We start from the raw sequence: 16,517 nt of genomic DNA, 5'->3' as shown, positions 1-16,517 counted from the left end.
TAAAGAAAATAAATCGCTAATCGAAAACCCATGATTAGAGCGGCAGTAACAGTTTGAAGGCTTTTCAGAGAGGTTTGGCTGTTCAGCTGGGGTAGAGTTTCAGGAATCGAGAGAGGAACGTAGTCTGAAGTCCCCGTTAGCTATTACAGCTCTGGCTGTTTTCAGTGCAATCACACACCATGAAAATAAGGTGAACAGTATCATTTTACAAAAGTGGCACATTAAAGCACAAGCACAAAATTATATGTTAAGATGCGTGAAAATGTCATTCTCAATCATTTTTTGATTTATTTTTTCAGTGTAGTATTGGTGTTTTTTTTAATGGTTATTTCCAAAAATAAATTATTGAAATTGTCATTGTTTGGAAGCAAATTATTAAAATATTATATTTGCTTATTAAGTAAAATTGATCTTTTAAGGCATTTTTTTGCATGGTCTGAAGCACAGGTGCACTTATGCCGTGTCCAAATTAACTTTTGCTAGTTTAACGATGGAAAGGTTGGCACGCTGGACACATGGTCCAAAAGTTTTGTACCTAGTTTCTTAATGAGTCATGGGTGTATTTTAGATGTAACGTGCAATAAACCAATCAGAGTCTCCCATTCCCTTTAAACGCCATTACATGACGAAATGTGCAACTTTAGGTGCATATTTCTTACGCGCCCTTTAATAATAATAATTAAAAAAATACTGCGCTATTGACTTAACACCAGGATTTTGTTGTCCAATGGTGCAATTGATTTAAAATTCAACACATTTACAATGCGCCTGAAGCCTTGAACACACCTAATTTTCAGACCAGCACACCCATACGCGAACAGATTGGCGAGAGTACATTTGCTATTTAAACAATGTGCCGCTGGATGTAAAAATGATTACTGTGTCTGGCTGAAACTAGCAAAAAACACTTGCGTCAAAATCTTAATTTCTGCCGTATCAAATATCAGAGTGATTGTAAATGCTAAATACTCACTCTGTTAGTCTGTTTTGTGTTTTGTGGTTGTTGGTTTTTATGAATGTTACATGGCCTCCAATGTTTATATGGATGAAATCAAGAAGCTACTGTGGATTTTCTTGTTTGGCTCATTGCTTTGTGAAATCATGTCTGCCGTGCAAGAACCTTCCTTTCACACAGGATTGAATGCTACGTTTTTTTCTCTGTTCTACAACTTGATGCAAACAGGGAAAAATGGCTTAACATTGTAATTGTACCCTTGATCCTGGTGCCACTCAATCAGTGTGAATATGTTGCTTTAATGAGCGTAAGCCCAGCCGCCACAGCTCACATTATTCATACCTTTTTTTCTGTTTGTAGCTTTAGCACAGCTAGGTTTATTAGGTAAAATGAAATTCCCATCCATTCAGGTTTTGTACAATGCAAATCAGCATGCATCTGGCCCTCCCTGGATCATGTATAGAGAGGTAATTAAGCACACAAACCTTTTGTCTTCAAAATGCTCTTGGAGTTTTTCATCACAGGTAGGGATAGCTGCTGTCAGGAGAGATTGTTTCAAGAGTTGCTCATGACTGAATATGTGTGCTCCTGTGTAAATGTATTGTGTATTGTCCCCACAGATATTTTTCTCAAGAGTTTCCCTGTGCATCCAAAAGAGCTCAAGGACAAATTGTTGATTATAAATGAAGAGGAAGGGGGTCTCTCAGACGAGCATATTGCCTCTCTAAGGAGGTAAGAGATACATGGAGACAAAGCAGCCTGCCAAACTCCACACCTGACACAATAGTTCATTTCTTCACAAGTGGTGGTGTGTGTATTTTAAGTAGGGCTGTTGATTGATTAATTGTTGGTCTATGAACACATGCAGACTACCGTATCTCTTTAAAGGCATAGTTCACCCCAAAAATGAAACTTCTGTCATCATTTACTCACCCTCACGTTGTTTGAAATGTATGAGTTCCTTTCTTCTGTTGAACACAAATGAAGATCGTTTGAGGAATGTTGGTAACCAGACATTTGACGTAGCCATTGACATTCCTATAGTAGGAAAAAATACTGGTTACCCACATCAAAAATACAGGTTTGGAACAACGAGTAAATGGGTGAACAATCCCTTTAAGAGTGCCATGTCATATCAAGTTTAAAAATGCGTACAGGATGTTTATGAAAATAGAAAATAGATTTTTTTGTAACATTATTAATGTGTTTACTGCTTTTGATCAATTGAATGCATGCTTGCTGAATAAAAATATACATTTCTTTAAAAAAAAATGTTACTGACTCAAACTTTGAACAGTAGTGTAGTTGTGTGAGATGACAAATTATACCATTTAAATTCAATTTTAAGCACATTTTATATAAAGCTGATGCACGTATGACCAGAATAGACCGTAGTATTTAATTACAAAATATATTTTATGAAATATAATTTTTAATACCATTAAGGTTCATAATCCAAAAACCCTATACATGCATGGACATTTTCACCTCAAATATTAAAGGGTTAGCTCACCCAAAAATGAAAAGTAGCCCATGATTTACTTACTCTCAAGTCATCCTAGGTGTACATGACATTCTTCTTTCAGACGAATAAAATCGAGTTTGTGTAAGAAAAATATCCATATTTAAAACTTTATAAAGTAAATGATCTAGCTTCCGGTCGATCGTATTGTCAACTTATAGAAAAAGTGTAGTGCCTCTCGATTCCCTTCAGAACGCCTTTATTAACCCCCCTGGAGCCGTGTGGAGCAGTTATATGACAGAAGCCCCTTTCACACTGCACGTCGGACCCGCAATATTCCCGGAACATTGCCAGGTCATCGCCTTCTGTGTTAAAGCAACCACGTCCCGGAATTGATTATCGAATTGAACCCGGGTCGGGGACCTAGTAACATTGCGGGATTTGACCCGGGACGAGCGCTGTGTGATCAAAAGCCAAAACTAATGGCGCAACGTGTACTTAGTTATCGTGCGACTCCTAGAGCTTGTTTTTTCAATAATACAACCCTGCAGTGCCAGAAGAGCTAGTCGGTGTTTTAAACGCAGAGAGTGTTCGTATACAAAAGAAACTAAAATTAAACAAGCAGAAATGTGCGCAAACTGGACACAAGTCGAGACCACGGAGCTCCTTACTATCCGCGCTGAAGGTGATATCGCTCATTATACGTCACATCAGGATGTCACGTGTCAACTCGACCCGGGACCGTTACGGGTTGTGTGTGAAAGCGCACATATTACGGTATTTGGCTGGCTGTGTGAATGGACCAAATCTAGCGGCCCGGGAACAAATGTCGGGTCGCATTATCCTTGTATTTGCCGGAATCGCAGTGTGAAAGGGGCTAGACAGATGCACTTTTATGGACTTCAAAAAAATGATGCAACAATTCACTGCCATTATAAAGCTTGGATTAGCCAGGATTTTTTTAAAGAAAAATGTCATATACATCTAGGATGACTTCATTTTTTGGGGGGTGAACTAGCTCTTATATGCTTGGAAAAAAAGATTGTCAGTGTTATTAGTCATTTACTTTTTTATAAAATATTAATAAAATATAGTAGTTGAGATCAGCAGACCACAGTTAAATGTGAAAGAACAGAGTGAGGTCTGTGTTTTGTAAGGTACTCCAGTGGTAGATGTAATGAAGACCACAGAGACCATGAGAAGTCTTGGGCAGTTCATGTTGAGGAAGACACCATAGCATTTCCTTAATGCTAATATAAAAGAACACATGCCAGGCTCTCTTAACAGAACAGCCTGCTTTATAAAACTTTTATCTGATGTATTTGAGGAAAAGGAAACTATTGAGTTGCCCTGAGGGAAGCTGGAGAAATGCTTTCTCCTCTGCATTTTACTGCAAGAAACATCCTTAGATGACTGCTGGAGGCCGACCTGCATGCGGGAGGCATAATCTAATGTACCTACTGAGAGATTTATATTTATTGAGCCAAATACGACGAATATCTAAGTGCGGCCACATGGGTTTCTGAATACAGTCTTAATCGAGATGGTCCCAGCAGAAACTGCAATATTAATGGTAGGTGGCTTAAGTTTGCTTGTTTCTCCATCGGAACATCCTTGGGCTCATGAAATAGTCAGTGTGGTATGGATTTGAAACACACTAAAACGACCTGAACACAGGTCCATTTTGGAGGCGAGCTGGGTTCAAACAGGATGCAAGTCAGGAACATCCAAACATCAACTACCTGAGCACTTTATACAAGCTGACTGTAACTTGTCTTTTAATAAACCTCTGTTCATCGGGCCACTGGAAATCAGAGTAGCATGCACCCTTTTCAGAGCAGAAAAGGAGGCAATCTTGGAGGAGAAAATAGGCTCGCTAGGCAGTCAACCTGTAAAGAAGGAACAAGGATTGTGTGACATCCTTTTAGAATTGTGCATGCTTAAAATGGGCATCTATGAAGTATTAATGAAGCAGAGAGGTTGGACTGGTGTAAAATGAAATTAGGGCAGGCATTTCAGTGCTTTGTCATGTATTCATTTGTTATGTTCTTCATCAGATACGTGCCCACCGCGGATGACATTGAGATGTATAAATCACATAAAGAAGACGTGACTGAACTGCATGTGGTGGACCAGTACATGATGGAGGTAAAGACATCACGCTCTGGTTAATCAGGCGATAACAAGCAGATGTGATAATCACGTGATGTGCTGTTAATTACTTGAATGATATTTTTGTGTCTAATATTTTTAATTCCTCTTTCTTCAGATACCTTTCCTGAATAATGCAACTTTTGATTATTAAAACAAAAAGTGTTATCATATTTCAGCATACTTAAAGGTGCTCTAGAATGAGTTGAAACAATATGATAAATTGTTCTCTGATATCTACATAGAGGGTATGTGGCTTATTTAAGGGCAAAAATTGTCCAGATACAGTTTTACAGGTCCATTTACAACCCTATAAATTGCCCCTACAATGTAATGCTCTATTTTTGCCTTATTTGAAAGGTTCATGAATATTACTGTTGAGCTCTGCTCTGATTGGCTTATTTCAGCAGCTCACAGCACAGCAGTTCAGTTGTTCAGCGAAGCGGCTCGTGAGTCTGACCGCCCTGACAGAACACAGACCGACTGAATGACACTTTAAGCAGAACATCTCAAATGGAGATTGATAAAATGCAGCTTACTTGTTTATTGGTGTTTTCAGATCATCCGCGTGCGAGAAAGAGCTTGCGTGTTGGCGGTTGCCAGATTTTAGTAATTTAAATCCCCCAAACAGAGCTTTTCTGTGAAAACAAACCCGTATACTATACTGTGTTTTACCTAAACATGTCCAATCTGGCAACTATATGCACTCGAGCTCTCTCTCTCTCACGCGCGCAGATGATCTGAAAACACCAATAAACAAGTAAGCTGCATTTCAGCAATCTCCATTTGAGATGTTGCATGTTTATATTATGTTAGTCACAATGTAGGCTAATGTTACGCAGTGACTGTGATGTACTCTGAGATACAAGCATGCAAAAACATCATAGGCCTACTTCAGTTCTCAAAAATATAAACATATAACTTATATTTTTACAAAATGAATAGCCTTTTTTTAGTCGTTTTTAACTTATATGTTGGAAAAGGTGAAGTTTGCTAGAAGGATCGACTGAACGATCTGTAAGCAACGTATCTACAGTTGTATTTTGTAGTACAAAATAATATTAACCTTTGTCATTAGACACACTATTTTGTTTGGTATGGTCCTTGGAGTTTCCTGTTGTTACTGTACTAGCATCTTGCGTTATCTAGACAATGCCGTCTACATAAATCACTACTTACTGCTTGCAGGAATATAGTTGCGCCTTTCTTCAGTTTAAGACGCTGAGCGAAGCTTGCTTGAAATGGGCAGAACAAACGGACGATTTTGAATTAAATTGTTGCGGTATCCGATTATAATAAACCTCAACCATGACTGCTGACATATGAAAAGTCCTCACATCTCCTGCACAGCCTGGAACATGATGTGTCATGAGAGCTTCCTAGAGTTTTTGCTATCCTCGAGTGTCGCATGTTTACCTGCAGTCCCGATGATTCGGCTCCGTCAGTTCCGCCTGACAATGAACATGTTTGGACAGAGGCAAATGTTGGGGGCGTACATATAAATGATGCCCAGCGATTGCGTCACTAGTGGCGTTATGTTGAGAATCACTTATTTTTCTGTGGTGTTTTTTATTCATGATATTTACATATGAAGGAGGAGCCAATGGTGTTTGAGACTCACAGTATGTGATGTCCATGTACTGAACTCTTATTATTTCACTATGGCAAGGTTAATTTGCGGTATATATACTTTCCTGGAGTAATTTTTTTTTAGCCAGATTTTTACTTTCTACTCTATACATTTTCACGCAATTATCTGTACTTTCTATTTCGGCTTGTTTTCATTCTGGCTCGTCATCGTAAAAAAAAAAAAAAAAAAAAAAAAAACTATCCTGATAAATCGCACCATCCAGATTGACTGTGAATTTGACTGTGGTTGGATGAGAAGTATAAACATATACCGTTCCGACATCCTTTTGGTTTGTACACGATCCATCGCACCTACACATGACAAATCACGTAATCCTCAGTAGTACACATATGGTTCTTTAATGTATTTGCATTGTACTAAAATGCATTCATTTTCAATGGGAATATATGCAGCTAATACTTATTCAGGGGGGATTTCATTTGACAGCTGTTGGTTTGAATTTCAACTTCTACAGAAGTCTTTTTAAACCCTAGTATCTATACTTCTACCTGAGTAATGAATGTGAATACTTTTGACACCTCTGGTTTTTGACAGTAATGACTATTAATCTGCATTCTATAAAAGCACTGCACACAGTTTTGCAGTTTCGGGACCATTCCCGTTATATGTAGATTCTCATGTATCGGTTTAAAATCTTTCATGTATGTTAGCCCGCATTATACATTACCTACAGATTCGGGGCAATTAAGGTCAGTCGGCTAGGTCGGCTTTTTTGCAGGACCTGGAGGATGTCTAAGAATTTAGTTTGATCCTCATTATGTGAAAAATCCATGAGGGGATTTAATTTGACAGCTGTTGGTTTGAATTCTTAACCTTCATCTTTACAATGCAAATGAACCACACAACTTGATAAACAGATTTTATAAGAGAATTTAGCTGTTGCTGTCTTCAGAGGAATCTTTAGTCATTTTAACAACCATGGACAAATGCCGTTTGTGAGGCATTAATCAATCTATTGCAAAGGTTTAAGGCTGGGATTTATAGAAGTGATTTTTTTAGTCTTTCACGACTTTCTGCAAACATCGTTCCTGGATAATGAGCCCTGCATAATGGTATGTTTTAGGAACACCTTCCAGCAGTGGTGGTCACTTAAAATGCATCAGATATGTGAGAAACATACTGCATAATACATGTAAAATATAAATGCCTTTACCTTGAAATATATATATGTGTATATCTAATCTGAAGGAAATACATTATGTGTTGTATTTCAGATGATATCTGGGAACCTGTTGAACTTTGAATAATGGAATCTTAGGCAATATGTAAAAAATATGTCATGTCACCCCAAAATCAAAAGACTCAACTGTTTAATAAAAACCAGGATCTTTGTGGGGTATATATATATATATATATATATATATATACAGACGTAGGATTCCATTCATTATGCTAAGCTATCGGCGACCCTGCCAAACTGCCAAACAAGACCTATTTTTAAAAACCATGGAGTGTTCATTTAATTTATTTTTACTTCATGAGTCCTATGCATTAACATGAAGTATCCTATTTTAAAGGGTTTAAAGTGGTCCTAAAATATACTATGAATAAAATATATAATTTCTTGGTTTTTGTTCGCTTTTGATTTTGGTATGAAATATAACCTGTATATTTTCCACTTTCTATTTGTGAGATTCACCCATATGAACCAAGCTAAGCATGTGTGAAGGTGTTGTTGGATATCTTTGCAACATTGTCCAGATCGTCCAATGAAATATCACCTCTTCCTCAGATGTGTAACATCCCGAACCTGAGCGCCCGCCTGGACCTGCTGCTCACGCTGCGAGAGTTGCCCATCTGTATGGAGGACCTCACGCCGGTGAGACTCGCATTACAAACACCTCATATGCACCTGTCAGTCATGTTTGTGTCAGCCTGACTTGGTTTCTTTTGCTTTTTGCCACTCTTTTTATCTGAACTCTGCTGAATTACTTAACATTAGGGATCATTCAAGATACGCCGCCAATATAGAATGCATTTATTGTTTTCGGGTGATACAAGAAAAGATTTTTTGCACTTTTGCATTCATTATTACTTTTAAGTTTAAGCAGAATGTGTGTGTGTGTGTGTATGTATATTCATTTGCATGTTTGTGGTTGTGCAGGCATTTGTTTTGCATTTAGCACTGCACTGATGATTATGATTGACAGAAAAAGAAAATGAAAAGTTTGTTTGTGGAAAAACAATCTCATGTGAACTCAAGTCTCACAGTACGCCTGGAGGAAATCAGTATTGAAGCTTCGCAAAGGTGGCTCCTGAGGCACACAGCTGAACGAAGGGGGGGGAAACAAAGAGAAAGAATAAAAAGCTCATTTACTAATGCAAAAGATAATCTTGGCAGACAGCAGGTGTTTGGAAAAAATAAATTAAATAGACTTGAGGTGAAAAAAATATCATACATTAATACACAGGGGTTCTGTTCCCAACGAATCAGCACTTAGAGTGGTCTGAAGGAGTTTCTAATGGCAAATTTCCTCCAAGTCATTTATTAGTTAGAGAGAGGTAGTGCCGGGAAGAAGATGTAGCCCAAAGAGCACTCTGAATGCTTTTTCTACCTGTGAGTAAAAAAAAATTGAAATCCCTCTTGTACTTTCAATGCATCTTAAAGTTAGTTTTTATTCGAGTCCCTCATACCCACCTGGCTCCTCTATTCTGCACCATTAATACATTTCTCTCTCATGTCAAGTTCACTCAGTGCTCTGAAATCACTCTAATGAAGAAATGTAGCGTTTGAAAGGTTTGCAGGGACGTGACATTCATCTTCAGAAGCTTTTCTGTGTGAACAGATGATTATATACCGGACGAGGGCTGGAAGTTTAGGTCAGTCGAGTGTGTGGAGGTCAGGGTCATGGATGTATCGGGGATTTTTCCAGAGGTTATGGGTGTTATATGGCATCAAAATAGGCTTGACTCAGCATTTGGATGTCAGTAAGGGCTTATGTTTTTTCGCCTCAGGGAATTGACAGCTATTTTAGCCGATGTTGCTATTCTGTACACCTTGCTCTGCTCGGTGGTGTCACTGACTGTCTTCAAAGATGCCGGAAGCAGTAGTCATTTTGAATCATTCACACAAATATGTGTCTGTACTGAGAATATATAGTATATCTGAAAATTCACATGCATATAACATTTAGTTTGATAAACCCAGCTACTTTATTTATTAGTATAACCCCCCTCATATTTCAAGAAAGCAGAATATAAGGTTGGTAAGGCATCCGCTTCTAGTAAACACAGAAACTGGCGAACGGCGGCGGTCTTTCGAATCAGCTTTGACCGCGACTCTGGAAGATTTGGAGTTAAGCTTTTCTCTTAGAAAAGAACAAAGAACGGCACTGAAGTCATTCTTAAAAAGGGAAGATGTGTTCGGAGTTTTGCTGACCGGATACGGCGAATGTTTAATCTATCAACAAGCTCTGCTTCACCTTCGGTGCTCTGGTTCTTTGTGTTGACCACAGAACTAACTGTTACTGCCAAAGCTTGGATTAGCCAGGACTTCTTAAATGTAACAGATGATTTTATTCATCTGAAAGAAGAATGTCATATACACCTAGGATGACTTGAGGGTGAGTAAATCATGGGCTAATTTTCGTTTTTGGGGTGAACTATCTCTTTCAGCATTCATTTCTACATACAGTGTGTATGGAAAGTATTTAGACGCACTTACATTTTTCACTCTTTGTTATATTGCATTTGCTAAAATTATGTAAGGGCATTTTGGTCATATTGACAGAAAAACACAGAAATGTTGACATTTTTGCAGATTTATTAACAAAGAAAAACTGAAATATCACATGGTCCTAAGTGTTCAGACCCTTTGCTCAGTATTTAGTAGAAGCACCCTTTTGATCTAATACAGCAATGAGTCTTTTGGGGAAAGATGCAACACGTTTTTCACACCTGGATTTGGGGATCCTCTGCCATTCCTCCTTGCAGATCCTCTCCAGTTCTGTCAGGTTGGATGGTAAACGTTGGTGGACAGCCATTTCAGGTCTCTCCAGAGATGCTCAATTAAATTTAAGTCAGGGCTCTGGCTGGGCCATTCAAGAACAATCACAGAGTTGTTGTGAAGCCACTCTTTCGTTATTTTAGTTGTGTTCTTAGAGTCAATGTCTTGTTGGTAGGGATGCACGATATTGGATTTTTGCCGATATCCGATGTGCCGATATTTTTCAGCTCATTTAGGCCGATGCCGATACCGATGCCGATATATGTTTATTTTTTCCCTTTGTTTGGAAACAACACCATTTTGAGCAAAAACTATTTTTTTTTCATTCTGGTTTCAGATTTCTGAGGTATCCTTACTAAAAGGATTCTTGTTGAAGATAAATAAATGTTAATAAAGTTCTTTTTATGATAAGAGTATATTAAAAGCTCTGAAAATAACAATAATAAAGTCAGTAATTTTTCACCCCAGATGCAGCTGTAACCTAAATATTGTATTTTTGGATTTAACGTTTGTGCACATGAAGTGGGGGTGGCATGACATCCATTGATGCTGTCTTTTAATTCTACAATTATTGTAGAGCTCCTTGGATTATTTTTCATCATCCATTTCGTAAAATTTTATTACAGATTAATACACTGTATATAAAAGTATTTAATTTACAAGTGTCATGCTTGTGATTTATGACATCATTACTGATTTGTTTAATCAGAACAAGAAGTAACTTCAATTTATTTGTGTATTCTACTTTTCATTGTATTAGTGTAACAACAGCGCCCCCACTACATGTATAAATATATAGCGGTCTAGCGGGAGGGCACTAGGACCTGGAGGAGCTTCTGCTGCTGTGGAGGCTGCCGCACGTGCTAGAGAGTGGGGAGACGCGATTGGGCTTGTTTTGGGCTAGTTTTGTTGTGAAAACGTGGCAAATCTGCTGCTGACGGTCACGTCTTTCTGTACGTGCATTCAGAAATTCAAGGCAGCATTTAAAAACAGCCAATATAAATCACTGTACATGCAATGTATTGTCTTGTTTTCACTTGAAGAATGACTGCAGTGCTGACATGGTCTTATCGCTGTAGCACTCCTTGCACACGTGAGTTATTGCAGGCGCATATCAACACGTTATCATATCGGCAAGGCATATCGGCATAATGTTTTCATATCGACCGATGCCGATTTTTATATTTTAAGCGTTTATCGGCCGATTCCGATGTCGTGCCGATAATATCGTGCATCCCTACTTGTTGGAAGGTGAACCTTTGGCCCAGTCTGAGGTCTTGAGCACTCTGAGGGTTTTTGTTCAGGAAATCCCTGTACTTGGCTGCATTCATCTTTCCCTCGATTGCAACCAGTCGGCCTGTACCTGCAGCTGAAAAAAACCCCCACAGCATGATGCTGCCACCACCATGCGTCACTGTTGGGACTGTAATGGACAGGTAATATTTTTCTCCACACATACTGCTTAGAATTAATGCCAAAAAGTTCTATATTGGTCTCATCAGACCAGAGAATCTTATTTCTCACCATCTTGGAGCCCTTCAGGTGTTTTTTTTGCAAACTTTCATGTGTCTTGCACTGAGGAGAGACTTCTGTCAGGTCACTCTGCCATAAAGCTCCGACTGGTGGGGGGATAGCTCAATTTGCCTGTACAGCCAGCTATAGGAAGGGTTCTATTCGTCCCAAACGTCTTCCATTGTAGGATTATGGCAGCCACTGTGCTCTTAGGAACATTAGGTGAAGCAGATTTTTTTTGTAACCTTGGCCAGATCTGTGCCTTGCCACAATTCTGTCTCTGAGCTCTTCAGGCAGTTCCTCTGACCTCATGATTCTCATTTGCTCTGACATGCACTGTGAGCTGTAAGGTCTTATATAGACAGGTGTGTGGCTTTCGTAATAAGGCCATCCTTAGAAATATTCTTGTTTGCCGTAACCCGACCACCCTGTCAATTTAGGGCTGACTCAAAAAAAAAAATGTTTTCCTTTTAGTCCGACCGACTTGTCGGTTGAAAATTTGCTTTAAGACCGACCAATTTCTTTTTTTTAATCTTCAAACAACTAATACAAAAGTAATAAAATAATATGAATTATATTTTAGTAAGTATTATAAATATATGAATTGCCTATGCCTACAAACGAAGGCTACGATCTTTCTTTTATAGAAAAACTTGTGACGTCATCTATGTTTACACTATGGATGTCACACTACGGCCTGTGTGTTCGTTTCGGCTCATACTCTCATTCACTGTAACGTTAGACTATTAAAGCCCTGTCGGAGATTTCACCGCGTTTTGTGACAGGAGTCAGGACCATGGACACGTTACACACACCAGGCAAGTGCACTGCAGAGGGGAGGGCTTTGGGGGTTTGAGCCTCTGCCCTTTTTGAAAATTAATCAAAAGTGCCCCTCTCAACATTCATCATTACTATATTGTGGCCAATAAAATAGAATTTGAATTATAATTAATATAACAACGTGTACAAAACAGTAACAAATGGCGAAAAAAACGTTAATCTTGTATCTGTCAGTCTGAAATGTCATTGTCATAATGCGTTGCTATGGGTAGCGTGTGTTTTGCTCGACCCCGGCGCGTGGTGCAAGCGGCGGCACTGGTAACTTGAAAAATAATGCTTTATGTATGGTTCTGTTGATGCATACACGTGCTGGTTCCTCAGAGACAGGCTACACTACAACAGCGATAATAAAAGAAAAACGTGGGTAAAACGGTCTATCTTCGTAAACTGTGTTCAACGCATGCAAGTGCTGCCGTATGACCAGTCATTTTCATCATCATCACCCGGGTATATTCGCCAGAAGATGCGAATGAGAGAAGATCTGTCTCTGTCCGCTCGTCCAAAAGCGCGCGCACGTCTTACAGCGCCTAAATATTGAGTTCTTCAAGTCTTGCGCTTGAAAGGACAAACTCACACAGAAAGTATGTCAACATGTTGATCTTGATGAGTATCTAAGCAGACATGTCTGTACATGCCTTAAGTTAACATACAGCCGAGAAAGACGAGCATATCCCTGTATTAGGTCTTAAAGGGGCAGTAGCCTTTACTGCTGTCTGTTTAATGTCAAACAAAAGATAAGGACATAACTCACTGCTCTTGATTGAATAGCTTTTGTAAGTTTAATAAGGATTAATTTTTTATTTTTTAACAGTTAAATGTGCAGTTATTTTACATTTGATTTATTTATTCAATTTCTCTACCTAAAAACTAATGTTAGACCTACCTGAAAAATCTGAAAAGCATTTTTTATTTTATTAGTATCTTTGCTCAATAGTATTTATTTGTGCTACTGCTTGTATTTAAGTTTTTTGTTCTTATTTTCTTTATTTTTATTTGACAGTAGTTCTTTCTTTCCCTTAGCATGGCAAATACCAAACCGTACTGAAACCGTGAACCTAAAACCGTGATATAAACCAAACCGTGAGCAATCTGTACTGTTACACCCCTAGCGTAACGTATGTATGGGGGTGCCACAAAATTAGAACATTTCCAAACGGTGCCATGACTGAAAAAAGGTTGAGAAACACTGATTTAGTGAACGGCTGTGGTTCGACGGCAGAAAAAACAATCCAAACGATTTTTTCATCATTAACGTTAATCAAATCTATTATTCTAAATGTAGGCTGCCAAGAAGGAGGAAAGAGGGGCAGTGTCTCTTCAAAAAAACTGAGAGACAATACATAATATTACAAAAATAAAATAATGTCTGAAAAAAATGGTCTGCCATTGTCTGTGATGTTTGTTTACTGTAATATTTACCAGTAAATGTAGGTTATAATTAATTGAATTCATAAAAACAACTTTTTGCTTTTTAATATTCAAATACACTAGTCTATATCACCAGATGTGTTGGTCTAGCAACAAGTGCATGCCCCTTCAGAGACACAGATGTGTTCTGAGTTAACACAATCGAGCGTAAAAATACGGAACATATCACGGGAAAATACTAAAACGTGAAGACAGCGGGAAAAGAGCTAAAATACCTGAGAAACTCAGAAAAAAAGGGAGGGTTGACAGCTATGAGTCAATGACAGCTAGCTGGTGGTTGGAACCTTTTCTTAATGAATGCACCTGAAATTTATGCAATAAACATGTTTTTGACAAATATTTCTATTTGTTTGTGGTCTATATAGCCTGCAATTAGCCTACACGCCCGAAGGCACGGCTTGAAGACCCAGTTAGTGACGTCACGATATGCTAATTTGTTTAGATTCATACCTACGTAATCACCATCACCAAAAATGTACTTTTTTTCTTTACATTAAAATGTGAAAAAAAAAAAAAAAAATTGACCTACCTACCGACCCTTTTTGTTTTTTATACTGTTACTGCAAACCAAAATATTTTTAAAGGGGGGGTGAAATGCTGTTTCATGCATACTGATCTTTTTACACTGTTAAAGACTTGGAATCCCATACTAAACATAGACAAAGTTTCAAAAGTTAAGGTGGACGTTTGATGGGAGTATTTCTTTGTCAAAAATACTACTTCCGGTTAGTCATAAGTTTCGGCAAGTTTTTTGAGATCATGCGTCCCCATTGACGTTAGTGGGGGCGGAATTTCCTTGTATAATTCAAGTATAAATATGTAAATAACACAAGCCGCTAAGCATATTATATAGTTAGTGTATAACTTGTAACTTACCACATACAGACGTCCTGCTCTAGTCGTTTTTGCTGCTGCTCCTGTTCAACTGCAGCCTCTGGGTCTGATTCCGGATCATAGATGTATGGCTGTATCTGATTAAAAGCCATATTTTTATTTTGAATAAAGTTTTTTTCCGCTGTTAGGGATGACGCTCGACTCAACACACAGCGCGCTGCTGCACACGTCATTATTTAGCTCCGCTCACACGACACGCCCCCACCCGCTCGGCTTTTTCCGGAAAGACTCGGAACAGCGCATCTTTCTTATATAATTATTAAAAAAATAAAAACTTTTCGGAGATATGCAGGATGCAATGCTACTCTATAGGTACTCAAGATTGACATGACACTGACTGAAACTGAGTGTTTCACCCCCCCTTTAAGGATGGCCTAAAGTCCAATCAGTATAATCAAACAAAGCTGGACTCAAATTAAGGTGTAGAACCATCTCAAGGATGATCAAAAGAAATGGACAGCACCTGAGTTAAATATATGAGTGTCACAGCAAAGGGTCTGAATACTAAGGACCGTGTGATATCTCATTTTTTCATTTTTAATAAATCTGCCAAAATGTCAACAATTCTGTTTTTTTTCCTGTCAATATGGGGTGCTGTGTGTACGTTAATGAAAAAAAAAACTTAAATGATTTTAGCAAATGTCTGCAATAAGAAAGAGTGAAAAATTTAAAGGGGTCTGAATACTTTCCTACCCACTGTGTATATGATATATATATATATATATATATATATATATATATATATATATATATATATATATATATATATTATATAACTTTTTTTTTTCAGCAATAGATAAATGCTTAAAGTAGTTTGGAACTTTGCATAAGAGCTAAAACAATATTTAAGATTGTTAAGATATTTAACAATTAAGATATTTTATTTTGTGTCTAATTTAATTGAGACAAGTAGCCGTGCAAGTAGCCTCCGCTTCTCGTCGGGGTCCTGATCCCTCTGTCGGGGTTTATTCTGCGATAACAACCTGGCTGGGTGTACATTATCCCTTACTTAACTAATGGGACCTTATTGTAAAGTTTAACTCCTATTTCTCTCATGACAACTCTCTGAGTGCTTTGCATGCTAATGGGTATGACAATGACAATGCTGATATTTTTGGTCTTGGAGGAATAGATCTACTACGCTACTGCTGTTATTGCTGCTGCTGCTGCTGTAGGTTATTGCTGCTGCAGGTTATTAATAATAGATTTTATTTGTAACACACTTTTCATTCAAAATAATCTCAGAGTGCTAAAATTATTTATTACTGTGCTGTAGGTTATTGTCACGTCACAACACAAAGGAAAGCTAGTGTGAGGACTCAAGTGCAGATAAATTCAAAACAAAACCCACAAGGGGGCAAAATAACTAGACATAACAAAACTAACTGAAAACATACCAAGGCGGGGACACAGGAAAAACGGGAGATGTAGACATCACAACGATCCGACAGAGACTAACAAACACAAGGAGCTTTATAAAGGGAAGAAATCAAGAGAGAACAGGTGGGAGAAATCAAACACTAATCAGATAACAAGGAGAAGAGATCAGACAATGACAGGAGCACATGGTCAACATAACAAAACCCACATGTGCACACTAGACAGGACAGGCATGTGACAGTTGTTGCCGTTCCTTTTATTGTTGTGCTGTAGGTTATTTCTGCTGCTGCTGCTGTAG

General features: G+C 38.2%; 1 protein-coding gene across 2 annotated transcripts in view; it reads left to right on the top strand.

Annotated features, from left to right (window-relative positions):
- Positions 1 to 16,517, top strand: part of LOC137079225 (uncharacterized) — a 54,626-nt gene that overhangs the window by 13,908 nt on the left and 24,201 nt on the right. For both annotated transcript variants that reach the window (XM_067447176.1, XM_067447177.1), the window contains exons 10-12: positions 1,576 to 1,687; positions 4,475 to 4,565; positions 7,952 to 8,038. In XM_067447176.1, coding sequence (XP_067303277.1) covers positions 1,576 to 1,687; positions 4,475 to 4,565; positions 7,952 to 8,038 — 290 coding nt within the window. The remainder of the gene's footprint in view (positions 1 to 1,575; positions 1,688 to 4,474; positions 4,566 to 7,951; positions 8,039 to 16,517) is intronic.

Source organism: Pseudorasbora parva, chromosome 6, assembly GCF_024679245.1.
Source record: "Pseudorasbora parva isolate DD20220531a chromosome 6, ASM2467924v1, whole genome shotgun sequence".
Taxonomy (NCBI): domain Eukaryota; kingdom Metazoa; phylum Chordata; class Actinopteri; order Cypriniformes; family Gobionidae; genus Pseudorasbora; species Pseudorasbora parva.
Note: the sequence above shows the minus strand (reverse complement) of the source record. Positions and strands in the feature narration are given on the sequence as shown.